This window comes from Clupea harengus, chromosome 22 (assembly GCF_900700415.2).
Source record: "Clupea harengus chromosome 22, Ch_v2.0.2, whole genome shotgun sequence".
Classification (NCBI taxonomy): domain Eukaryota; kingdom Metazoa; phylum Chordata; class Actinopteri; order Clupeiformes; family Clupeidae; genus Clupea; species Clupea harengus.
Window position 1 is genome coordinate 6,535,528 of NC_045173.1, and position 27,500 is coordinate 6,563,027.

The 27,500-nt window shown below is 45.0% G+C and overlaps 2 protein-coding genes across 14 annotated transcripts in view; one reads left to right on the forward strand and one right to left on the reverse strand.

The window, feature by feature from the left end:
- The window catches only part of dclk2a (doublecortin-like kinase 2a), a 39,641-nt gene extending 15,957 nt beyond the window's left edge, over window positions 1-23,684 (forward strand). The window contains exons 3-19 of one of the 6 annotated variants that reach the window (XR_004162864.2): window positions 5,044-5,173; window positions 7,298-7,405; window positions 8,042-8,095; window positions 9,134-9,228; window positions 10,778-10,825; window positions 11,567-11,645; window positions 12,441-12,546; window positions 12,760-12,817; window positions 13,401-13,520; window positions 13,653-13,799; window positions 15,123-15,256; window positions 15,568-15,645; window positions 16,294-16,390; window positions 17,072-17,152; window positions 17,308-17,424; window positions 18,768-18,861; window positions 20,915-20,989. Coding sequence is in view for 5 of the 6 variants with exons in the window: in XM_042703062.1 (XP_042558996.1) it covers window positions 5,044-5,173; window positions 7,298-7,405; window positions 8,042-8,095; window positions 9,134-9,228; window positions 10,778-10,825; window positions 11,567-11,645; window positions 12,441-12,546; window positions 12,760-12,817; window positions 13,401-13,520; window positions 13,653-13,799; window positions 15,123-15,256; window positions 15,568-15,645; window positions 16,294-16,390; window positions 17,072-17,152; window positions 17,308-17,424; window positions 20,915-21,637 (2,175 nt within the window). In the remaining variant the exon portion in view is untranslated. Of the gene's footprint in view, window positions 1-5,043; window positions 5,174-7,297; window positions 7,406-8,041; window positions 8,096-9,133; window positions 9,229-10,777; window positions 10,826-11,566; window positions 11,646-12,440; window positions 12,547-12,759; window positions 12,818-13,400; window positions 13,521-13,652; window positions 13,800-15,122; window positions 15,257-15,567; window positions 15,646-16,293; window positions 16,391-17,071; window positions 17,153-17,307; window positions 17,425-18,767; window positions 18,862-19,912; window positions 19,926-20,914 lie in introns of all 6 variants that reach the window. The other 5 variants (XM_031560256.2, XM_042703062.1, XM_042703063.1 and 2 more) reach the window with 5 other exon arrangements.
- A 204-nt stretch (window positions 23,685-23,888) lies between these two features.
- Window positions 23,889-27,500, reverse strand: part of lrba (LPS responsive beige-like anchor protein) — a 193,470-nt gene continuing 189,858 nt past the window's right edge. For all 8 annotated transcript variants that reach the window (XM_031560255.2, XM_031560249.2, XM_031560251.2 and 5 more), the window contains 2 exons: window positions 25,945-26,096; window positions 23,889-25,171 (listed from right to left, as the gene is read on the reverse strand). In XM_031560255.2, coding sequence (XP_031416115.1) covers window positions 25,081-25,171; window positions 25,945-26,096 — 243 coding nt within the window. In that variant the 3' untranslated portion in view covers window positions 23,889-25,080. The remainder of the gene's footprint in view (window positions 25,172-25,944; window positions 26,097-27,500) is intronic.

Consider the following 27,500-nt stretch of genomic DNA (forward strand, 5'->3'; position numbering starts at 1 on the left):
CACACATACACCCTGGATGTACGTCTAGAGTGTGTATACAGAAGCTGCCTTCTCATTACGGTCCAATATAGAGAATTTCATGTACACATCAGCCTTCTCAAAGCAAGCGTAATCCTTGGCTTTTGTTATATTTTGAGGGCCCGAGGAATGTGAGTGTGCTGGCAGGCTGTGTGTTCCTTTGCTACTGTCTGTGTTAGCACTGATGACTCAGAGCTGCTGCTGTCACCCTCTGGCTGGGCAGGGGCTGGGTGGCACAGGGGATGTAAGGACAGAGTCTGATACATAGACTCAGGAAACAGCCTGTGCTGTCCTCCAAAACAGTTTAAAGCAGTGGGTTACACTTGACTGGAGAGCTGTGGGTATATGGTGATGGTGTCATTCTTATGATATGTATTTTGGTCTGGGGGCAAAGGCAATGTAGGCATTTGTGTGTGTATGTGTCTGTTTGAGTTGCTGCTATACTGTATGTGAATGCAGATGATTGACTCTGGCTCCAGGAACACTTGACATTAATAGGTTGTAGACAGGAAGGGCTGGTTTATCTGCATAACTGTCCCTAAATAGTCTTAATATTTTTGATGTTACAGGAGAACTTCCTGCCAGGAACAAATACTTAACTATAGACATCTAGTCCAAAACAGGACAGATTTGATTGTTGCCTCATTCACATTCAGTATATAAGTATCTGAAGATCTGTTAGATAACCTGACACTACTCACCATTGGGTTTCAGTGCCAAGCCATTTTTCTCTCCTGTCTGAGTAAAAAGGAAATCCTGTCTCATTAAATATATATAAGAATCAGATTATACCACATGGACTTTCAGCTGAAAGCCTTGCAGACAAATCCCCAAGACAGGTTCATTTGTCACTTGTGTGTAAGTGTACATTATTGATGCCACTTTAGCAAAGATACGAAAGCATGCCTTTCTGCTTGACTGATGTCTCTGCAGCTCCGTCACTAACAGATGACTCCCAAGTTTTGGCCTCTCGCTAGTGGACTTTATGTTTTTAACCCAAAGCTCTTGTGTGCTGTGTTGGATTTCAGGATGTTTGCATCTTTAATTGGAGCTTTTCTTGGTAAACGACATGTTCTGTGGCTTATTAGTGCTGTCCCATGCCCTCAGTCCAGAACGAACTGAATGTCTGCTAGCGAGGCCCTAAGCTGGGCTGTGCTGCTGCAGATCTGTAATCCACTGCTGTTTAAGGGGCCCGGTTTGCACAATCATGATAAATATGGCATGCATGTGGAGCTGGACGCCTGCTCTAATCCGATCCCCCATCTGAGCAGCTGGCCCTAACGGCACAGGAGCCATGAGTAAATAAAGCCTCTTGCTCTCCCTTCACAGCTACATGTGGCTTTTTTGGATTATTAATTCACTCCGAGTTTGGATGGTGAAGTGTACTGAACATGAGACATATTGAAGTAAAAAATGATTTTAGGTGCTCAGTTTCTGTAGGATAGTAATGACTATTTCTCTCTGATTAGGGTAACCTAGAGTTTAGTTAAATTGGCTCATTTATTTGTAGCATCCCTCTCCTGTGCAACAAAGAGTTCATGTGACCTTGGGATGGGGCAGCGCTTTCCCTTCCACCACATCTTACCTCTTCTCCATCTTCTCTTTAACTCTCATTCTCCATCGCAGCAGGGGGAGCCCCCTGCCTCTTGTCCCCCTCATTACCCCCACCCAAACGCACAGGGCTGGGACAGGCTGAGGGGTAGAGGTGGGGTCAAATGATTACAGCGATCAGGCTGTCATTGCAATGATGTGGGGGTGGGGCCCCCAGCCACTCGCCTGTCTCTCTGTCTGTCCTCCCTACTGCAGTGGGGCCTCTAATCAGGGTCGGTGCAACTGTGCAAAACTGGCGTTCATTCAGGCTCAGTGGTGGAGACTGGAGTGCTTTGAGTTTCAGTTAAAAAATGAAAAAGATCAGAAATTCTGCATTCTTGTTAGATTTTTCTTTGTGTTGTTTCTCATTCATTCCTCCATGACTAAAGTAAAATATCAAAGGCAATAGCTGGTCAATACGAAACTTAACTCTTCATTGGTTCAGATGCTGGCTGCGTGTTGGATGTGATGCCGTGATCAGAGAAACCTCTCGTATCCTCATGTGTGTTTGTTAAGACTCAGCTTCTGATATCAGGCTTTCCTGCTCTGCCTCTGTCACCCCGACGACCCATATACTGTGCTCTGTTGCCGGGTGACTGATTATATGATGAGACAGACTGAGGCAGCGTCTGCCCCTGCTAGTGACAGGGCGATCCCTCAAACAGCGACCCACACGCACACACACACACACACACACACACACACACACACACACACACACACACACACACACACACACACACACACACACACACACACACACACACACACGCCATGTCATCACTGAGCAGGCTAAACAGCACAGACAGTGACAATGCCACTGGCTGTTTGTCCTGGCACAGCGGTCCCAAATACTGTCTCTAATCCTTGCTGAAAACAGTATATACAGTCCAGTTATATCATGGAATAAATCTGCGGCCCATTACTACACATTGGTTCAGATACACTGGCATACATTTCTCCATCAAAAACTGTACGTGTCCTTTAAATTAACCAGAAAAGCTCTGGGCTTTTATGTCCATGAAAACCTCTCTCTACTGTCCACAAAGAAGACATTTTGTGAAACCCATCTGATTTGGCTCTGGTATGTTTGACTGAGCATCTCCTTGCAGTTCTATTTTCCTTTTCCTTTTCCATGCCTCCCCCCTTTTGATTCTTATCTCAATCTTTCCATCCCCCCTTTTTATGTCTCCCCTGGTGCTCAGCAGACCAGTTGAAATGGCTGGGTCAGGCTCTGCAGCATGTGCACAGCCTAGGGGGGTGGGAGAGAAGAGAAGCAGAGCAGAGGCATAGACTCTCAGCACCTGCAGCTCGGAGCCTGCCACGTTGTCACGGAAATCCCCATCCAGCAACCGTTGCTAAGGTGTCATGGATCGCTCTGGCAGCGTCAGCGTGTGGTGCTGTGCGGCTCCAGCTTAGAGAATGTCATTGTCACCAGAGGATGTGCCACTGAAGGTGAATGTTGGCGCAGCACGCGTGCGCTGCTTGTGAAAATAGAGGTGACAGCACGTTGCTGCATCCAGGGTGTCATATCTTGTTTTCCAATCAGCATCTCCATCACCAGTGTCCCCAGTTCTGCTGATGGAGTGTGCCTGCCTGTTCATGTGCAAAGAAGAGTTTCACACCGTCAGCAGAGTTCTGTTTCCACCTCAGCTATCTCTGTCCTCAGCCCCTGCTCTGCGCCACAATGACCAAGCACATTTAAGACAACTGTTCAATTGCTGAGGGCCATCAACTGTAAATGGAAAATTGCTGGCTTTACATTTTGACACCTATTATGAATGTAGACAATATAAGAAGAGCTCTTGGGCTCTGTAATCCTTATACACAGAATGGCCGTATTAACAAAACAGAGCCATTTCAAAGAGATGGGCATCCCTTCCTAGCAATTATTTCATGTTGGCAGTTGGCACCACTTATAAAAAGAAATACAGGATAGAGTCATAGCATGGCTAAGTCTCTTTAGTCAGTGTACTCATGTCGAGCTGTTTGACTGAATAATGTGCTTATACATACACACATAAAGAGACATAGGGTAGTTAGGGACATTAATTTGAGTACATGAACGTGGGTCTTTTCATCAATACATAATGTTCATTGTTGGTGCCCTGATGCCAAGTGTTGGTGCCATGTTGCTTTCAAAGCAAGGCTCCACTGCTGGTTCAGATGAAGGAGCAGAGAGGGACTCAGGAGGGTCTGTCCATCTGTCTCTGGTCTCCAGCTCTCTCTCTGAGACCAGTGACCCCCTCTAGTGCTCAGCCTGAGGCCCATCTGCCTCTCTCTCTCTCTCTCTCTCTCTCTCTCTCTCTCTCTCTCTCTCTCTCTGTATCTCTCTCTCACACACACAAACACACACAAACCTGAGAAAAAAATTATCCTTACTAATGTGATAGATAGATGGATTGATAGATAGATAGAGAGATAGATAGATATACATTTGCATAACACACACACGCACACACGTACACACACGCACACTCAACCATGGACAACTGCAGGGGTTGCTTTTGCCTTGGCAACAAGAATGACGAATAGGATCTTCCCTTCTGTGATGCTGCAGTCCCTGTATGGAGACATTATTCTCATATCCTCTCACACACACACACAAACACAAACACATACACGCACAAACACACACGCACGCACACACACACACACACACACACACAAACACACACACACACACAAACGCACACACTCTTTTTTGAAAAGAATCTATTTAACAGACACATTACTACTGACACCATCAAACAGAAACACTTTAATTAAACGTCTGTGCAGTGCCGGCATTCAGACAACCCAATAATTACTAGCCTTTGGAAACTGTTTTTGAAAAAGGCTAGACATGTCCACAAGTAGCACAGCTAGGGTGGGTAGATGTCTAGATTTAATAGGCCTGTTTTTTGTCAGGATGAGGAGGGATGAGCCACAAATGTGGTAGTTTGTGTAATTAGCCTTGAGTGTTGGATCCTTCTCTGGATGCGCTTTATTGTGGAAAATCAAGATGCTAAGACATGAAATAGCTATTTCAGTATATCTGTCAAGGTCAATTATTTACTCATTAGGACTGACTGACAAGTCAATGTCAGCCATTTTAATCGTTTAGGGATTAGTATGAGGAATATAAACACATACATATCCCCCACAAACACAAACTCACACTTCTTATTAGCCATCAGTTCTCTCTCTCTCTATCTCTCTCTCTCTCACACACACACACGCACGCACACACACACAGGTTCATCCCTCCTCCACTTACATCCTTACTCCTTACATTTAAATACCCTCATTTGTGGATGCTTTAACTCTCCGTACTTCCTCTTGTGTTCCTCCATCACCGGAGCTAATCCAACCTCTCTCTCTCTGTCCTCCTCCAGATCATATGCCATCACAGGAGCTAACCCAACCTCTCTCTCTCTCTCTGTCCTCCTCCAGATCATATGCCTGCAGGACTTCTTTGGGGAGGATGACGTGTTCATCGCCTGCGGCCCGGAGAAGTACCGCTATGCCCAGGATGACTTTGGGCTGGATCAGAGTGGTAAGGCTACCGCAGCCTTTCTAACTGGTAGGCCTGATTACGCACTAACTTCCCTCCACATCTCTCCCTCTCTGTCATCCTCTCAACTCCGGAGGTCTCTCAGGGATCTTCCTAGCGTAGTATTCTCCTCTTTCCCTCTACATGCACCTCCCAGAGGGCAGGAGTGAATCATCTGTGTTTGTTTATGTATTTGTTTATTTTTTGTTGGTTTATTTGTTTCTGTGTTTTTTTCACAAGTAAGTATGTGAGGCCTGAGTCATAGTTCCATTATGCCGTGGTGATACAGCATTGCTTACTGATATGTGTATCACAATACTAACTGGCCAACTACCATACTGACAAGTAAGTCATACAAATGCACATATATTCTCACGCCTGCCTCCTACAAGGGAAATACTGTGTTTCTGTGACTGTCTACATTCACTCCTGACCTCAGTGGTTGTAGTGTTATCATCCCACCAACAATGTCCCTGACAGGCAGGAATGACCTGGGCGTGGTGATGACCCTTGTTACTGAATGTGACTTCCTTAGTGGAGGAGGCCCCCTCTTTGGTTAGTCTCCTAAAGAGAGCGGGGTCAGAGCAACAGGGTAAAAGGTGGGGCTGTCACAGAATGCTCTGAGATCTTCGTTCCCTGCACGTACCAAGACTGATTTTTAGAGATAACATGTTATTCCCATGGGGTGCATCCTGTTTGAATGGAGTCTCTCACATTTACCACAGCAAAGAGCCACTGTCTAAACTAGCTCACAACATGCAGTAGTTTCTGTAGTATCTCTGGCCTACTTCTTAGACCCTGATCCAGTTAAAGTAAACTAGGGCCTTTCCAAAAATACAGGCATACTTTTACTTCTCCTGATAGTAGTTTTTTGCCTGTCTGCAAGTGAATTCCTAAAATAATTCAAATGACAACCCACTGAAGAGCACTAACAGATACATCTGTGGGAATGTTTCCATGGCCTGGCTGTCAGTGCTCCAAACATGTTTGTCCTTTTATACATGCAGTATGCATTTCCCTTGCAGTGCAGGACAGACAAGTAAAAACATTTCCACATTGTTAGGATCCCCTGGATAGAGCAGATCAGCCTATTCTCAACCAAAATGGCTCCAGGTGCTCTGACCTTACAGTCCACAGAGTCAGTTTCAAACATCTGGCTCGTGAAAGTAGCTTGGCACTCGCAGCTCTGTTCTCAAGCTGCATTAATTGATCAAGCGTAAGCTAACATCTGCTGCAGCACATTCTCCTTCTCCTTTCTGTGAAAAGCTGAACAACTGTATTGAAGTGTATTTTAAAGGAGAGATGGTTTCTTGAATCACTCATCACTCACTGAGCCCAGAGAGCCAGTTTAATAACTGCACCTAAGAGAACTGGGACACTTCCTTCAGGTCCGGCTCTCCACATCCCCCTCTGGACACACACACACACACACACACTCACACACACAGGCACACACACACACACACACACACATACATGCACACTCACACACACACACACACACAGGCACACACACAGGCACACACACACACACACACACACACACACACACACTGACACACACACACACTTGCTTTTCAAAAGGATACTCTCATGCTTGTACATTGTAGTTTCATGCTCCCTTGCTGCTGTCATCCATCATTTCTAAATGTTACATGTGGGAGCCATCCATTTAGGTTTCCTCTAACCTTCACTCTGAATATCACATCCCTCAAATGCATGGCTCTGAGCCACATCACACCACACCACACAGAACCACAATCAGGTTCTCTAAAGAGGGTATAGATCAGCTGGAAATACTGTGTTTTTCTGAGCTGACTACCTTATGCATATTACATAGGGAATACTGTTCTGAACCAAACAAGTGCCTTAAAATATGTGCAAAAATGACTTGTTCTAAAATGAAAAGATGGGAAGTACACACGGTTCTGTGATTTGGATTTGTGATGCTGTGTTCATGCTACTTTGTAATTGGCTGGAGTTCTCAACTCATTAGTGTGTCACATGTCTACTCACAAATGACTATTCATAGATATTGTAACTCAATGTGAACAGTTGTCTAGAAAGTGTGGGAAGCGATGTGATAGGTGGTACATGCTTGTTCCACACAGTGTGGTGAGGAGCTGGTCACTCACTGGACTTTATTTCCACCAGAGTGTCAAGTGTTGAAGTCCTCATACACACGGTCCTCCACCCCTGTGAGGGCACCATCAGGGTCCAAGAGCCCGGGAGCCACACGCCGCAGCAAGTCCCCTGGCTCAGGTACAGGCGTCCATCAGCAGCATCATCATCATCACCATCATCATCATCATCATCATCATCATCATCATCATCATCATCATCACACACACAGACACACAATGATCAAAAAAGATAATAAAGCAACACGGCCCCCACAAGCAGTTCATCTAACACCTCCTGCTTAAAATCCAGAAAGCCAGAGGTTATTGAGGCATACTGAATTCATCCTGAAAATTATAAAAAAAAATAACAATAATAGCATAAGTGTGTCTTCTATTTCTTTCTTTTCTGCCCATCACAGAGCTCCTTTTTTCTGTCTCTCCCTCTCTGTAGTTTACCAGTGTTTCTGTTTCTGTCCAGCATCTCTCAAGGCATCCTGACACAGATACTGATACTGTGTTAGTTAGGGGTTGTGTAAAATACCTCCTGAATAAAATGAAATCGCATTAAGTGATTAATATTTGATGAACTGTTTCTCTGCTATCAGGGTGTCATGACACTGGCAATGGCAACAAATTCATGTTTTATTAATAATGCATATCATGGAGCCATAGTGAGTTTTAAATTGTAAACCCGACCCTTCAGGTCTCTTCATGCTTCTCTCTCCTTTTTGTCAGTTATTCATCTCCTGTCCTCCCCTTCTTGTCTGTCCCACAGTGAGGAGAGCCACAGGCTACTCCACCAGCAGTCAGTCACCTGTCAAGTCTCCCGGTAAGCAGATTCTCTCAACATGATGCATTAAATGAGCTGGTGTTGTTCCCATGTGCACAACTATTTGGCCACATAACATCACCTCTGTAAAGTTGTGCAGTAGAACAGAGCACCGTACGCACTTGACAAATTCAATTCAGAAGCACGCCATCAAGAAGGAGACAAGAAGCTGATTGTCACTCTCCACAGAGGTTGCTGGTCTCTGCCCAACCCTAATGCCCTATTCCCCCTGAAGCCTGACCACTGCTGCCCTCCACTGCCTCACTTCCTGGGCCTCTGTCCTGCCAATCAGACCGCTCTATTTAAAGCCTGCCCTCTGGCCAGCCTCCAGCCTGCAGTCATACATAGCATCTAATCTAGGGAGCGACTCAACCAGGCATCTTCAATTCAAATTATGCCTCTCAGTTAGGCAGGCCATATCGCTGCTGGTTGCTCTAATTTAGGGCAATTATCCGCCTGTGTATTTGACTGGCCATAACATGGGATGTTTGACTGAAGCCGCAGCCTGATCCAGCTGCTGCAGTGTGCTAGAGTCCATTCAGCCTTTGATCAGATTAATAGGACAGACTGGAGTGGCCTGAGCTTCTGGAGACTGGACCAAATGAGCCTGTAGGATCTGTCTGTCTCAGTGCCGGTCGTTAAGCTGCTTCTGGCTCCGACACACTTATTATGAGTGAATGTACGTGACCCTTGCTGCTTTCTTTTGCACAGAAATGCACTCGTGTCATCTTTTTTCATCTTTGGGTTTATTTCAGTGGTGTGTAGTGAATTTGAGTTGCTAAGATAATACCCTGGCACCCTCATTCTGACATTTTTCTCATCCATGTCTCTTGAGGTTAAGCTGAGAAATAGTGACAGTATTTTCTTTGTCCCAGAGCAGCTGACCTCACATTCCCTAAACACCACCGCTGTTCTAGAGGAAAACTTTACAGACACTCAAGAGAAGAGGACTGCAGGGGTGTGCCCATGATGTCTGTGAAAATGGTTATGTAATTAAAGAGGAGTGCTGTTGTCATGATACCTTCTCTGTCCTTCCAGTGAATGGCATTCCAAGCAGTCAGATCTCCACACCTAAATCCACAAAATCCTCCAGCTCTTCTCCCACCAGCCCACGCAGTATGCGGAGCTTCAAGGTAAGCATATCTGGCAACCGGCCTGTAACCACGTCGACAGTTAGTCACGGGTACCAAGTGTATGCGTACCGGTTCAGTTAGCTCAGTTTCCGTTACCCTGACGATTGTAACTGTGGAACAATTGGACATATAAAAACAGACACAACAAATGTAAATAGAAATGATAAAACACTGATAACTTCAATTCTTTTTATTTGAAATCCAAGCAGGCTGAAGTGCATTTCATTCATCCTTGTTGTACAAAATGCCAACTTTGCCTGTGGGCCAAAGCTCTAAATGCCAGTGCAAAGATAGAATGAGATCTTTTGTGTGACCAACCGTTGCGTGACTAGGCCTGTTGGCACCTACATGGGCTCTGTGAGTTTTTTCATCATCACTCCCAGACAAGGCGACTGCCTGAGAACCAAAGTTTATGGGAGGCCAAGGGTAAATTTGATTGCGTAATCCTTTGACCTGTCCCTGAGGTTCATCATGGCCCAGGAGTGGTATCCTAAAGGGCAGTCTTGCTAGCAAACTGGGATGCTGCTATTTCAGGCTAAGACCTGACATTCATCCCCTCAGCTCAATTAGGTCTAATTTTCTTGGGGAGTGCTAGGAACATGTTTCTTTGTGGTGAGAGATACTGTGAATGAATGTGATGATTCTGAACAATTCCATGTGTTGTGGCTTATGGAGAGCAGGTTGGTTCTGAACAAGCTTAAGGGATTGCCGTTCATCTGTAGCATTCGACAGCGGGAGGCAATAAGGAAATGAAAGTGTCAATAACAGGATGGGAAGGATAAGGAATGGCTTTATGGATTACTCAGTGTCATGTTATATCAGATGTCCAAGTTCAGCTAGATTGGCCGACTGGACCAGTTCCCTGGGAGGGCTATGGATATTTACATATGTACTAGTCAACAATATTATAACACCTTAAAGGATGTTGACCAGGTAGAAACCGGAAACTGCTTTATGTTGACTGTATAATTACTTCTCTACTTCAGTGACAACAATGACTGTGAATCTGAAGAGATGGTCATTTAGCACAGTAGTGGAGGAAGTCCTACTTTATCTGTGCTTCAGGGCAGACATGCCTGTTTTTGGAGGCAAAATAATTCAGTTTCAGTTGTGATTTCTATAACTTATCTGTTGACTATAGTGACATAAATGTGTTTTCAAATGTTGACTGTAAGTAGGGGTAGTGTGATCATTAGGTCTTTCCTCAGTCTTGTGCGCTCTGTTTCTGTCTGTGTGCTGATGGGCAGTGTGAGTTTGCTGAATTCCAGATAAGGAGGGGAGGAATCTTTCAAGAAACTGGAAACCTGGTGAAGGATTTCTTTTTATATTAATGTCAGTTGCCCCCCTGAAGATGCAAATTATTGATGTTTTTCGAGGCCATTGTCTTCTCATGGCCATAGCTGTGGGATGAAAGAGTGAGTGAATGTGTAGGAGCAGGAGGCGTCTCAGTGCCTCTTAGCACCTTGTACTTCTGTGGAGGACAAAGCCTATTTTGGGCCTGTATGCATCACTGACACAGTTACAGAATTATCTTCCCACTTGCTTTTAGTTTAGCTGCAACAATCGGCTGAGGGAGCCTCCCAGATGCCCTGCTCAGGTACTGCAGCCTGTAGTCTTCAGAGTCGGCCCTGCATTTCCCACCCCTGCTTCTGCAGTGCCATACTGCTGCCCGGCTCTCCCACCCCCCTCTGCTCACAGATCACATCAGATCACATGACAATGACCTCGTGGCTTTGCCAAATAGTTCTCTATGGTGAAGAACATCTAGATTGATAAGAATGTAATGGTTTACCTGTGTGCATTATCCTCCGCTATTAACAGATTCATTGTCATGTAAACCATTGATGCTAAAGTGTATTTTGGCTATAAGCGCAGCATGCTTGGCCAAACTACCATTAACAACATATTTTTCAAAAAAAATTCAGCTGCCAATTCCCTTAACATAATTATTGCTTTTGAAGCACTTACACATGCTCTCTTTATTTTCTATCAATCTTGGTCTTGGCTCTTGGTCTGGAGGTGTCTGCTGCCCTGCTCCTGAGCATTAGTCACTTAGATGATTAGTTAAAGGGAATGATTGAAACGGATTCCCTCAGGCAGTGGGAGGATCTCTGTCAATTAGGCTGAACCCTGTATAGAATGATGTCAGTGTTAAAGGGCTGAAGAAGTATGCTCTTTTAAATATCAAATGAATGGTCATGCTATGCTGGACACTGCGCTTTTCATTTGTAGGCTAAGTTAGCTGTCTGTCTCTCTTCTCCTTCTGCCTGTCTTTCTATGTTTCTGTCTCTCATATATACATCACGTTAACCATGCACCTATCTTTCACTCTCTGCAGATTCCTCCACATCATACCTCAGCCTCCAATTTGAATGGTTCAAATGAACAGCCACCTGCTAACAGCCTGAGCCCTGAAGGTAACGCTTATCTGACTCCTCTCTCTCTGTTTTCTCTCTCTCTCGATCTCTCTTTCTCCCTTTCTCTCTCTCTCTCATTTCTTCTCTCTCTTCATTTTGCTCTGCCCAGCGTGCATGAAGAACTCACTCACCCAGACTGTGTCCCTGAGATGGCTTTTATGCCCTGGGAACACCACAGATTCTGGCTGCATGACGTGCTTATACAAATCTCTCTCATTCTCTCTCTTCCCTGACTCTCTCTCTCTCTCTCTCACTCTCACTCACACACACACACACACACACAGTGTAATGCTAAGACAAATCCGCAAAACCCATGAGCATAGCCTGATGAGAGAGTTGTGGCAATGTGACCTTGGGCAGTTCATCATCTGCATAGCACCCTCTGATGTAAGACTGAAAGGCCTTTTAGCATCCGGCTTGCAGAATTTTACTCTGAATGCTAGAGGAATTAATGTTTTGGGGGGGTTTTGGGGGGGTGAAACCAGGGTGAAAAGCCAGAAGCAAGATATTCAGACACTCAGAAAGTAATGCAAGGGAATAATAGTGTACTCTAGCAAATGGTCCTGGAGATTCTTTTCCTTCTTACTCTCTGATGTGTCTCTTGCATGAGCCCCTCAACATCTTTTCTCAAAACAGGACCCAAGCCTTTCTCTCTCTGCTCTCTGAAAACTGGTAATAAGGCAGAAAGTAGTATTCAGGTGCTCAGTGATCATTTTAGCTTCAATAACAATAACATTGCGAGTTAATCGGTTAATCTGGGACTGTTGATGGTAAATGCATTATTTTCTCCTGCAGTTAATGGCAACAGAAATATGTCTGCATCAACCATTCTGGAAAAGTATAAAGTTGGGAAGGTCATTGGTGATGGGAACTTTGCTTTCGTAAAAGAATGTACTGAGCGGTGAGTCAACAAATACTCTTTCTTCTGAAATATATCTCTATCTATCTATCTATCTATATATCTATCTGTATCTATCTCTCTCTCTCGTATATATATGTGTGTGTGTGTGTTTGTGTGTGTGTGTGTGTGTTTGTGTGTGTGTATGTGTATGTATAGAATGCACTTTGCTCCTGTAACAGTAGTAGAGTTACCGTATGATGTCTCTCTCCACAGCTCCACCGGCAAAGAGTTTGCTTTGAAGATCATAGACAAGGCTAAGTGTGCTGGCAAAGTAAGTTGGTTCACCCCGCCAATAGATGAACACTGAAAATGTGACCAGTGACCAGTCGACTTTTTTAAACATAAAGGTTTAACCTGAGGATGAGATTATTATTATTATGTGTTATGAATGGCTGCACACAGATGCAAAGTAGCTAGATATGACAAACACATGCCAGTCCAGAAGGGGAACTGGAATGGTGACTCAAATGTAATTGATATCTATTACTGCTCTCCTTTATGTTGGTGGTACAGCCAGGTGACAGATGATATTGAACGCTTGTCTACACAAGCCAAATTTACGAGGGCATAACTTAGAAAGATCCTTTAGGTTAGGATATGTGCCAGAAGGTCTAAAGAAAGGTCTTTGTCTGATTGTAATCTCTTCTTTTGCCAATTTGCAAGAGTTATTGCTTTAAACTTGATCTCAAATGATGCCCCTGTGAAATACATTTGGCAGCTACTGAGTATTTGAATAATAAATACAGAAAGGGAATTCGTTTAGATACAGCAGACAAAATGCCTGTGAACTTTGAGGGAATTTACTATCATTGGAATGAGAAATGATTTGTTGACCGAGTTTTATTGACACACAGGAGCACCTGATAGAGAATGAGGTTGCTGTGTTGAGGCGGGTCAAGCATCCCAACATCATCATGCTGATTGAGGAGGTGGACACTCCCACAGAGCTCTACCTGGTCATGGAATTGGTGAAGGTGACACTCTCACACACAAACACATTTTACTATGTAGTGCAGACGTTCCTTTGTACATGGTGTATGTATGAGTTTGATATGTCTGACATGCATTCCAGAAGCAGTACAACCTTTCATGTCTGCTCTTTCCAGGGGGGTGACCTGTTCGATGCCATCACCTCTTCCACAAAATACACAGAGACAGATGCCAGTGTCATGGTGTTCAACTTGGCAGGGGCCCTCAAGTACCTGCACCGAATGAGCATAGTGCACAGAGACATCAAGCCAGAGAATCTACTGGTGAGCCACTTATAAAGATATTTGACCCATCTGATGTGAAGAATTATAAACCTGTCTCCCCTCTTCTCTTTTTGTCAAAGATTCTTGAAAAGGTTGTCTTCAAGTAGGTTTCTGATTTACTGTCTCAGAAGAATTTGCTGGACCCTAAGCAGTCTGGCTTTAAAAGTGGTCATTCTACTGAAACTGCTCTTGTATCTGTGACTGAAGCATTGAGAGTGGCAAAAGTCTCTGCTCAGTCATCATTCTGATTTTACTAGACTTGTCAGCAGCCTTTGACTCAGTGAACTATAACATCCTTCTCTCTGAACTGCGGTCTGAACTGGGAATTTCTGGGAAAGCACACAGTTTGTTTGAATTGTACCTCAGTGGACATTCATTCAGTGTGTCTTGGCTAAGTGTCACAATCTCACCACCTCTCCACTGGTGTACGTCAGGGATCAGTGCTGGGACCCCTCTTATTTTCTATTTACCTCCTTTTTGAGATCATTCGTTCCCATGGTTTCTCCGACCACAGTTATGCTGATGACACTCAGCTTTATTTGTCCTCGCCACCGGATGACTCCACAATATTGACCTGAATGTCTGCATGTCTCAGTGATATTTCAGTTTGGAATGAGGGACCGTTACCTTCAGCTCAATCTTTCTGAAAGTGAGCTCCTGGTATTTCCAGCCAATCCGGCTATCTCATAAAATATTTAAATCAAATCAAACTTTATTTATACTGCTCATTTCATATCAGGAGGTAACATCCAACTTGGTTCATCGTCATTGACCTCAACTAAAACTGCTTGAAACTTGGGTGTTATGATTAATGACCAACTTAATTTCTCAGAATGTGGCAGCACGTTTGGTCTCTGATCAGCCAAAGAGCCTTGCTAGTGCTGCCCATTCCAGCGACAGCCTTGGTACATTCTAGAAGCATGTAGAAACTCACTAGTTTATTTGTATAAATATAATCATAGTTTTGGTTATTATCATTATTATTAGTAGTAGTATTAGTATTATAGTAGTAGTAGTAATTGATGGTTTTACTTTAATAGGATACTTCATATTGTTATATGTGTATTGCTTATTTTTGTCATTGGTGTCTTCACTCAATTTTGTATGTAATGTTTTGTAATTCGCTTGGGACAAAAGCCTCTGCTAAATACCTCAGGTATGATTTAATAAAACAATATTTTCCTTTAGACGCTACAGAGACAGACTGCCCTATGGAGGTTGGTTATTTGGGGTGGTGTTGGGGGAGTGTGCTCTCTCCACATCAGCAGGGAAAAGATATTTCTAATGTGTGAGTGTATGTGTGTGTGTTTATGTGTGTTTCAGGTGTGTGAGTATCCTGATGGCACAAAGTCCTTGAAATTAGGAGACTTCGGATTGGCTACTGTGGTGGAGGGACCTCTACATACTGTGTGTGGGACCCCCACATATGTGGCCCCAGAGATCATCGCTGAGGCAGGGTAAGCATTTCTGAAGGTGCTTTTGAGAAAGGGCATGTGAGCCAGGAACAGGGTCTGAACAGGGTCACACACGAACTCAGATGAATTCATCTCTTCTGTAATAACTTTATCTTATATTGCTGATGCTGTTTTTGTGCTAGTAACAGACATGGATATCTCCTCTGGTGTAATATCGGCAACGTTTATAAAACCTGTAAAACGGCTTCCTTTTAAGAATATGGCAGTAAAATTAGTCACTTAATTACACCAGTGCAGACAGTATATATTGTTCTTGTTTCTCTTGATGTACTATCTGTGTGCGGTTGTCATAGTTACGGTCTGAAGGTGGATATCTGGGCTGCTGGTGTGATCACCTACATCTTGTTGTGTGGATTCCCTCCATTCCGCAGGTATACTGTGCAGCTCTCTACTCTAGTCTGATAGTGATTTAACACCTTAACTGTCATCTCTGATAGGATGTGTGACAACACAAATACATACACATACACACAAGAGCACAACAGATCCTAGCAGATCCACAAAATGGTAGGGTACTGTAGATGGTGCTAGTTTAGAATAAAAACGCTGTTAAACTATTTATTGTGTTTGTAAATGCATATCGTAGCAGCTATATAATCCTCACTGCATGTTTTGTGGATTTGTTGGTTTTATGATGATTCATCCATTATATCGGCACTGCCACTTTAAACACAAATGAGAGTAAAGTCATTAGGTTTGAATTGTGAAGGTTCCATAATGTGCGTCACAGTGGTGAGATAAGCGGTTAGTTTAGGTGTTATCATATTCAAACTGCCCCGCTTAACTGCATATTTGCATTCATGCACACAGGCAAGCGTTTTCATAGCACAGTCATTTGAAGGTCAGCGAATGAGCATGGGTACATCTAAAAACGTCTGTAGATTGGTAGGATTTTACTACTGTGTATCATTACGGTTAGGCAGGCACACTCCTACACTGAACACACTGCACACACTCATCTTATCCAAACTGACCGCTTGCATTTATTGTATCTATGTTTATGCTGGATATGTCTTCAGTGAAAATAACCTTCAGGAGGACCTGTTTGACCAAATTCTACTGGGTCGCTTGGAGTTCCCCACTCCTTACTGGGAGAATATAAGTGCCTCTGCTAAGGTGTGTATTAACACATAAATACACACACATGCGTACACGCACACACGTTCACATGTACACCCGCATATCCACTCATGCGTGCACACACACTCACTTACCCATTCTGTCCTCTTCCTGTGTCTCAGTTCGATCAGGGGCATGCAGATGAGTGTATCCATTCTGTAGTCTTCATGTGTGTGTGTGTGTGAGAGTGTGTGTGTGTGTGAGAGTGTGTGTGTGAGAGAGTGTGTGTGTGTGTGTGTGTGTGTGTATCTTTGTGTGTGTGTGTGTGTGTGTGTGTGTGTGTGTGTGTGTGTGTGTGTGTGTGTATCTTTGTGTGCGTGTGTGTGTGTGTGTGAGTGGAGCGGAGCGCCGGGGCTGTGGTTTGGGGTGTTCCACAGTCTTCCTCTGGCAGCAGATCTTTGAGCACAAGGTCACAAGCATTAATTAGATTCCCTGCTATTACTGCAGCAGGGAGAGCAGCACCAGGACAGCGTGTGCTGAGAGAGAGAGACGCCTCTGAAAGGACCACTCTGGGTGCTTAAACACACCCTGTCACATCCACAGTGTCAAATCCACAATTACACACCAGAATCACCCACACTTTCCACGGAGCAAAGGATGTGTTTCAGACATGAATGCTGTGTTACATGAAACTCAAGTAAACTGAAATGGATTTGACCGGGGGCTTTTTTCTCTCAGGAGCTGATTGGCCACATGCTTCAGGTGAATGTGGAGGCCAGGTTCACTGCAGAGGATGTGCTGATTCACCCCTGGGTCACGGTAAGGGTGTGCACAGGCTCCAGTGGTACGCTGGGATTCTTGTAGTCGTGTGTGAGAGCATGCAATGCTAGAGCTTTGTTTATCCCTCTTGTCTTTGCAGCTATAAGTGTGTGTGCGTGCGTGTGTTACGTGTTGTAATCAGATGTATTTTGTAGCAGGAGGATGCTGCTCTGAGGAACAACACAAGGATTGAGGTGACAGGTAAACTCAAGACTCATTTTAGCAACACGGCAAAGCCCAACAGCACTTCCGCCGGAGTGTCCGTCATCATGGTAAGCATACAAACGGAAACGCGTGCACACACACACACACACACACACACACACACGCACGCGCACACGCACGCGCACACACACACACACACACACACACAAACACACACCCACACACACACACACACATACTATAGCTAGTGGCCCACAGCACTCAGCATGTGAAGTGAACAGTCATGTCCACTGGAGAGCCCACAGTCTGCCCCCACACATGAGTCACTTCCTTACATAAGAGCTCCATCTTAAAGAACAGCACAGATTACTTGGCATTATGGGGAAAGCTGCAGCGTATTCTCTCTGTAATGATATCATTCATGTTCACGGGGAATGTGGCATTACGTCTAAGCAGCTCTGGGACATCAGGCTTTTCAAGCTGCTGATTGAGGCTCTAAAAACATCAGACCCCACCTTTGACCCTGAGTAGATTCTCTCTGTGACTCGGATGAAGAGGAGGTCTCTTGTCCTTGTCCCCATGTTTACAGAGTTCATTTCCTGCTTTGAGACTAGACTAAAAGTACATGCGTCTACCCTAGTGTGGACTGTCAGTAGAATAGCCCTGTTAGTGGACCAGGTGTTTTTAGACCAGGAATCCTTTAAAGATGTTTGTTCCAATGGTTATTTTGATTTCTGTGAACATGACCACCGTAAGTCGAGCATTTCATCATCCTGTAGAACCAGGTTCTCCGCCCCACTCCATCTCCAGTCACCCCCCTTTCACATCCATACACGCCTCCTGGTAGGCTCTGTATGATGACATCATGCCAGTGGACTCAGGAGGGGTTAGGTAGATACCCAATGGGTGCTGATGAAGTTCAGTGCATTCTCATACAGGCTGTCAGCACATATTTTGTTTATCCATATAACGCAGGCACTATGTCATCTCACAGAGTTTACCAAGTCATAGTCACCATTTCTTTTCCCCTTAGCAGTGGTAGATTTAGTCACATATTAGACTGTTTGTGAATGTTGTCAAATATCATATCATCTTAGTTTCATTTTGTGTTGTTCTTGACCGTGGGAGCACTTCCTCTGTGTTCTTGGGGTCATGCCATTATCTGCCATTATTTCCTTTTAAAACACAAGAACCCCAAGAATGTGAGATGTGTTCAGTCAGAACCTAAACACACACCAGTGGCAGCGTTCACAGCCAGCACTGATTCTGACCCCAAAATGTGGACACCGGTCCTATTAGGCTTATGGTACAGGCCACCGTTAATTGCTCTGGCAAGAGCCTAGGAGTTTTCAGTTTCCTATCAAAAGCCCTTCATATGACAGAGACCCTGTGTGTTTTTGGGGTCTCAGTCATGGTGGGAGTTTGATGTGCTCTGGATCTTGTTTGACAGTTTGAGCTGTGAGGGGGGTCAGTCCTGCGCCCCTCCGCCCCACCTCCACACACCCCTCTCAGGACCGCAGGAGCAGCCTGGAGCTGGATGTCTGGTACCTGCCCCCAGCCCCTCTCCTCTCCTCTCCTCTCCTCTCCTCTCCCAGTGGGCTCCAGCCCAGCCTGACCCTTTGACTTAACCTCCTCTGGCCAGCTTGGCTCTTTCTGACTCCTAGTGTAATTTTGCTGGCCTGCTCCTCAGTGCAGTGGAAGGCTGTGACTGCCTCTTGTGTGGTTCTCTGCACCTCTCACCTCTTCCTCTCAGCCTCCTCCTCCACTCACTCCTCTCCTCTCTTGGTGGTGTTTGTTTTGTTTTGTTTTGTTTTGTTCAGTCACTTCTAATATGGTGGGATTCACTGCTTCTGAGTGGTTGTGATATGTCACTGCAGTGTTCTGGGGTGTGGGGTGTCCTGTTCTCTCTTCTGGCTGTATCTGGGGCATGAGAGGCCGTGTAACAGCGCTAAGTGTACCACCGCTGCTAACTCGGCTGCTAATATAAGGGCAGGGCTTTACTCGGCGTACCTCTCTATCAGCATCTGTCTCTCTGTCCTTGCTTCCCAAAAGTCATTGACCTTGGCAGTTTTCTCAACTTTATTCAGTTTTTAAGTAACACTCTGAGTGACTTCAATTAATACCGTTAGTGCAACATTTAGCATTTTTCTCAGTGCTTCTTCTTTGGCACACTCATGCACATTATCCTGCACTGCCCTCTTGTGGTGAAAAGAAGAATTGCAGGTTACCATTGTCTTGTCGAGGACACAGAGTGTGGTGATAGAGAGGTATGCCAACAGAAATGCTTATTGCCTTGGACAAAAGACATACCTAGCCGAGGGGACACTCAAAATCCAGAGGTTTCTTACTGTAGCACCTAACAACTGTTTGCCCATACAGACTGGTTCAGAGTCAGCCATCGCTATCTGAGCCTTATGCAGGCCATTCTGAGCGAACTATTGACGGTGGTCCTGGGTCAGCATGTAGGGGCATACAGTCACTCTTAGTCCTCTGCTGTCATGAACTGTTTGTGCCCAGTTGAGTAAGACTAGTTTCTGTCCCTCTGCTTCCTCCCTCTCCCCTGCCCACTCGCCTGCATTACCTTCCTCTGGTTAGCTCCAAGGCAATGGTATGTACTAACACTCACCCGCTCTGCTTCACAACCAGCGCTTGCTGCGTCACCATACAACTCACTAGAACTAGAACACTCGGGGGGCGGGGGGGGGGGGGGGGGGGAGTGAGAAATGTGCCACAGTGTGGTTCCGCATCATGATTTGTGACCCGGTCGATGAACAAAGTACAGCCTTCTAGCTGCATCAATTTAGATCAATTTTGGCAACCGGACTCCTTTATCCCCCAAATTGAGCTTGTCTGTTCCCATTGTTCCGTGAGTCATGTGCCGTGTCACCGCCTGATGGCACTTTCTCATTCTGCCCCCCCCCCCACTGAGCATGCTTGATGGCGTTTAGAGCTGCTGCTTCATTATGTTGGTGTGTACAGTGTGCTCTGGGAGTTTGAGTAGTGAAGTCACTTCTGACTTAGCATCATACCCATCAGTCTCATCCTGTTAGTGGCAAAGCCCCTCTGTGTGAGCACTAGGCTTCTGTCTCAAGTTGACAGTGAGAATCTGTAGGACAAATGAACTGAATTGGTACGGCCATTAAAGGTGCTGTAAGCGATGTTTGCATTTCTTGCTAACCTCTTAGTAATTGGTGCGCAACAACTGTTGTTTATTTGAAAATGACATGATGTGTTTGTACAGCTTGACCATGTTGAAACTTATGTCATAGTTTACACACCCCAGTAGAGTCCCAGAGACAAAGATTTTTTTTTCCATATCACTGTAAATCTGTATTCATACCAGCAGTCACAGCGTAGACAATTCAGTGGAAGCCCAACCAAAACAGTATCGCTTACAGCACCTTTAAGCACACATGGCCTGTATAATATGAAGTTATATTAGTGACAGCACATGTACATTTCAGGCAACACTAAAAGAATGAACAGGGAAGTCAGTTGTGTATGTACTGCAGTCAGGTGTGGTTTAGAACATCATCATTTGATAGGTTGTGTCTGTATTGTTAATGTGTCTCATGTTTGTCTTACTGTGCTCTGTAGAACACAGCACTAGATAAAGAGAACATCCAACTTCATCCCCGTCGCCAGGACAACAGCCTGCCTCCCCCTGCCTCTGTGCTCTCAGAGAATATGTCCTGCTCTGATCAGGCACAGAAGACCCTTGTTTGTGACCGCGCAGCAAAAGCATCCCACTCTGTTCACTGGGAGAATCTGCCATCAACCTCTGTACCTGAGCCAGACCAGCCCTCTATACCTGAGCCTGTACCTGAGCCAGACCAGTCCTCTGCCCCCTCACCGGACAAGCCCTCTGTACCTGAGCCTGACAAGCCCTCTGTACCTGAGCCAGACCAGCCCTCTACCCCCTCACCAGACAAGCCCTCTATACCTGAGCCAGACCAGCCCTCTACCCCCTCACTAGACAAGCCCTCTGTACCTGAGCCAGACCATCCCTCTACCCCCTCACTAGACAAGCCCTCTGTACCTGAGACAGACAAGGCCTCTGCCCCCTCACCAGACACCGATGAACCCATGGCACCTCCAGCTTCTTCATCTGTTTCCCAGGAGAGCAGTGAAGTTTCTGCCGCCGCTGTGGCCCCTGCGCCCTCTGCTCCCCCTCTTGCCTCCCCCCTCCCTCCCCCCGCCCCCGAAAGCTCCTGGCCTCCCGCCCCCCCGTCCCCTCCCAGCTCCTTCCCAGAGCCCCCTCTGTGCAGCCTGGAGTATGAAAGTCCCTCTCATGCCTGGAAGCTGCTGCGAGAGGAGTAAGCCCTCTCGCCCTCCACAACCATCACATAATTTACCCTGATGGCCAGGAGAGCTAAGCTTAGTTATCCTTATTTTAAGGTGTGAGCACAATGTATATATATACAGTGGTCGCATACAATTATCTATAAATAAAAATGAGCTTCAGGGAGAAGGCCAACTTCCCAAGCCAAGGGTCTCAGATCAAGCAGAGCACCATGAAAGGCTCCCCACTGCATGGATTGCATTTGCATGTTGCATTTTCAGCTCCATTCCAATTTCAGATAAAGCTTTGGCTATTTTCCAGATGCCTAACACAGGCTCTTTAGATTGTTCCCAGACCCACTCCTCTATCATACAGATACAGTTAGCTATAAACATTCAATACTCCTCTTAGAAAACCCAACTTATGGAAATCCTTTTTTTTAGACATTGTTACCGTAAAATGAAATGGAACTTTGGAGACCACCTATTTCCACATGGATCTTCAGTTCCCAGAGCAGAATAATTAGGTTCCTACATATCCGGACTCCACTGGAGTGATGTGCCAACGCCTTTTAGGATGTGTGGATGGCCCGTGACCGCGGGTTTGGGAGTCAGGCGTGCCTAGTGATAGGACATGCCACAGAGGGAGTCCCACTGGCTACTAGCCTCGTCCCGCCCACTCTACCAGCTGGCCTGTCACTCCAGCATGAACATGAGACGTGAAATGGTCCCCCTATTCCCTAATTGTTCATGGGAGCATTAAGGCAGGACACATATGAATATATCTACAATTATATCTATTCGCTAGGAGATACTTTTATCCGTCATGGGCAGGGTTTACATTTGTATCAGAACATTATGCTCATTCACAATCCATGATATTGGTGTAAGTAGCACCATGTTGTACTTGGTGAGCTACCGAAACACAATTACAGCATCTATGTCTAAAATGTCTAAAACACTGTCAGCTTCTTCAAAGAAATGTACAACACTGATTATCTCTGCAAAGGGTGACTGGAAAGGAATTTGCAGTCATTCATTACTGGACCTTAACACGGTCCTTCATCACAAGACACATAAAATAGTGGATGAGCTATTTTTCTATGTCTTGATTGACTGATTGTATATATGTGAATTTGTACTTGAGAGCATTTGAAAGATGATCAAGCCGTATGAATAGACAATGTGATTTAATCCTTGTTGATGTGACCTTTTACTTCTGATTGTGTTTTTTTGTTTTTTTGCTCCTGGAAACTATGCTTGAATGTGCTGATTGTGATGCGTTTTAGAGCTGAATACGTGAGTAAGGGTACTGCTAGAGCAAACCTACTGTAGAGGCTTACAAAGCAAACATGACCACAGGATAATCAGGCCCCTCGTTTTGATGAAAAAGTAAGAGAGGGAATACCATAGTATTTTTGTAAATATCTGATAGTTTTTCCTGATGGTTCTGGACACCAGTCTGATTTCCCTGAGGAGGCTGTGCCTCTGCTGGACGTCCCGTGCGGTGTGTTTCTGATCAGCATTCTTCTTGCCTCTACGGATGAGTGCCGAGGCCTTGGGAACATTAAGTTCACCTGGCCTTAGGACCAATTCAGGATCCATACACATTTGTCTAATTCAGTTGTGCTGATGAAAAAAAAGCGTTAATAGTGATTATTATACTGTGAAGTTGTTCTTACTTAGACTATCTGGATACTTTTTTGAAGGCTGAAATCTGAAGGCCTGTTTTTATTTTCTGTGGTTTTCTGCTCTTTTTCTCAAGGAATTTTTAGCTGCATGCAAAATTCCTCTTCTGCAACATAACACATTTTAGTCTGTGTAGCTGCTAAGTCACAGTGGTGGGCTCCAGTGTTAGTCACTATCTCTTGCTACACTGCTTTCACAGTTCTCCCGGTTTTCTCTTCAACACTTGCAGTTATGCTTTATGTGCAAGGGATCCATTTTTCAAGAGGAAGGTGTGAAGTGTGTGCAGCCCCTTTTTTCAGTGTGATCTTCTTCTTGGTCTAGAACCTTGGTTGTTTCATTTTGTAATAGGAATTCATCAAGAACTTCATTAAATGCAATAAAAAAATCTCTCAAATGATTTCTCATGTTCTCAATATCTCAAATGATTTCTCATGACCTTTCTTTGATGTGTTAAGTAGTGGTTCACACTGATACGAGATCAGAAATGTACAAACATATTACAGACTACCTTTCTATTTGATAGTCGATAACACCTAATACATGATACACTGTTACACAACTCAAATCAATACTTGCTCTAAATAACACTTCAGAAATCAAGTTCTGATACAAAACTCCATTTTATTGTTTTGACTCATCACACAAATCAAAAAGACACTCATTGGAAATGGACTGCCGTAGAGTTGTGTGACAGTAAAACAGCAGTTCTTTTTGTCAGTCATCGTTAATCACACATCTGTCCAATAAAACCGAGGAATGTTGGTCCATGGATAAGATCTGTGCAAGACATGGGATGAAGGGATAAATCTCACCCCTGTGCTATCACCACAAAGAGAGAGGAGTATGCACACCACTTATTGCATGGAAGTTCGGGTGTGTGAGAGGCTGTGAGCTATGACACCGACTTTTCGAGCGGAAATGAGAGAGTGACTAAGAATGACCCTCCTGCTGTCAGAGCCATGATTACCACGTCACAACCTCGTCCCACTGCCACCCCACCTCACCTAGTACACAAACACGACTACACACACACTACACAATCTCATTAAAGGCCCTCTCGCTCTGACAGGTCCTACACTGACATGCTTCAAGCGCAACCTGCCCCCCCACCCCCACCCCCCTGTCTCTTAAATAAAACAATATTTGAAGTATTGCAAAATACAGTTTGTGCAGCAAGGAAAGATATGCCAGCAATTAGGCAGACAGTAGAGAAGAGAGTATGCTCTATTCAGAGATGAGTATGCAGTTCCACTACACTTAGAGCTCCATCTGAATCACTTCAGTCAGTCAGTCAGTCAGTCAGTCTCCTTAAAACCACATCCCTACAGCAGCAAAACAAAGCCAGAAAGAAATACATCCCCCGAAAGACACAGCAACTGAAAAAATCACTCACCCCAAAAAGTACACAAATATATGGAATCTATATATGGACTACAGATGCAAATATAGTCATCTAGCTATTGACCACTCCAGCCCTTTATGTTTGGTGGGCAGAGGTGAAAATAGACGTTTACAGCTAAAAATAGATTTATTTCAATGATAGGTATATAACCCCGCCCCTAAGATTTAATATTATACGAAACATCATAAGATCTACAAAATATAGCAATGCCCTTTTAAAAATAGTTTGCTTTTCAAACTTCTTTTGAGAGATACATTCAGAATTTCAATATGTATTCAGAATAGTGCCTCTGAGAGCCATGGCAGGATTGTGGTTTCAGTGGCCAGTGCTGTTGCCATGGTGAATCACTGCACCGGCCCAGTGGATGTTTGTCCTATGGAGTGCTGGTCCCTCAGTAACGAGTCTGGTACTCATGGTGCCACCTGTTGAAGTCGTTATAGAACAGTACGATGCTGCCAGACGCCATGCCTGTTATAATGCACCTGTAGAGAGAGAAGAGAAAGAAGAGGTCTTACACAGGCCTGGACTGTCTCCGTTTCTATGAAGAAATCAGTTTTCAGGTTTTTAGGGAGTTTGGCAATTTGGCAACATTGTGCAAACATTACTCCATATGAATGATTTCTTTGTGATGTAGTTTACCAGAATCACTAACGGGTAATGTTTAACTGGTGATTGGACTATATTGGTTTTTGATGTTTTTTAAATAAAGGTTTTTTTAAAGTCATTCTATTATAGTCATTATAAATCACATAAATAGCTTACAGAGTATATCATATTCGTATATCCTCTCTATGTTGCAAAAACCAGAACATCTATTTTCACAACAAGGATAGTATTTGGCCATATCCAGCTGCACAGTCAAACAAGAACAGGGTCTTTTTGGGGACTAATAAAAACACTACAACAATCAAATATACTCAATAATGAGCCTCATTGCCAGACTGGTACAAAGCGCTTCAACACAGTGCCAGACTCAGGACAGATGGGACCAGGTAACAGCTCAATAGTACATAGTTTCTCTATTCATTTATGGGCAAATTGTTCAACATGAAAAACATGTGCACACAAAACTGCAAATGCACACAGAATTGCACCCATGAGGCCCAAGACACCGACACACACTGGGCTGAGTGCTGTGGTCTACTGTACCTCTGGTCATGGGACATGGCACACACTGGGCTCTATGCTGTGGTCTACTGTACCTCTGGTCATGGGACATGGCACACACTGGGCTCTATGCTGTGGTCTACTGTACCTCTGGTCATGGGACATGGCCATGGAGCGGATGCCTGCGTCACATCCTGGGTAGGTGAAGAGCTGCTTCATGTCGTGCACCTGCCACACGCTCAGGACTCCTGCATCTCCCCCACTCAGGAGGTACTGGCCATCCTTACTCAGCATCATGGCCTGCAAAACACACCACACACTCAGCATCATGGCCTGGAAAACACACCGCACATTCAGGAGGGGGTCGGCACCATTTCTCCTGTTGTCTGAGTTAAAAAAAAAAAATGGATCAATCATGCTATGCTTTAACACACACACACACACACACACACACACACACAACTTTTAAGAGGTTCTGTATCCATTCACTCAAACACACACACTAACACACACACACACACTAACACACACACACACACACTAACACACACACACACACACACACACTAACACACACACACTAACACACACACACTAACACACACGCACACGCACACACGCGCACGCACACACACTACATCTCTACATCCCTATCTGGTTCGGGGACCTTCCCCAACACTGCCTCCACTATCAGCTCCTCTGGCCTAATCTCAGCCATCCTGGGTGTTAGTACTGATGCTGTGGCTGCAGATGGAGACGAGGAGTTGATCCCTCCACAGCAGAGCAGCAGACGTGTGCACATGTGCAGTCAGCCTTCCGCTCACAGGGCCTTTGAAGTTGCCTGGAGCAGATCCATAAAAGTGATAAGCATCTCGGAGGCCTGCTGCCTCGTGCTAGTGCTTTGTTATGGGGCAGTGAGTGATGAATGAGAGCTGGTTGGCCCTGGCGTCTGATTAGAGGGCCGGGCAGCAGGGCCACAGGGCCTCTGCATGCTGTCTGTAGGGGGGCAGAGCACGGCCCTCTCCTCTCCCCAAAGCCCCACAGGCCAGGGCCCGTCCCTGCGTGCTGCTCGACAGCGAGCCAATGGCAGGCCTCTGCGGCTACGGCAGCGGCCTCCAGCAGCGCTCGTCCAGCTGAGAGGGGAGAGATTTATTCTGTTCATCTGGCCTTTCCTGTGCTCACAAGGAATGTGTTACACTTTAAAGTGTCCCCAGGGAAACAAGGATAATATATGGCATGAAAACCTGCGGGGTGTATTTTTTTCTTGAACAGAGTTCACTCCACAGAACAAACCCAACTGGGAGCTGAAGCTACTTCATGTGGTAACAGACACTGGGGAGATGACAAGATAACATGCTGTTCACTGACTGCTCAGCTCCTGACCCTGATTACTGACTGATCCCGTTACAAACAACCGAACAACCGAACAAGCTGAGCCTCACTTTCAATTCCAATCAACTGCATGATGACATGAGGTTTTACGCTAAATAGATGGAACGAGAACGAGATAACTAAAAGGAGCGATAAAGATACAAACAAACAAACACACTTTTTTTTATGTCATTATGGGGCATAAAACTATAAACATTTAATGAGCTGTTTGGAGGTAACCCAATCCTAAGTGTAGTCTTGGCTCACCACAGGGCCTTGGAGAAATGAACAGAAGCACAATAGGAAGCAGCACAGCGGAGTGCAGCTTTGGGC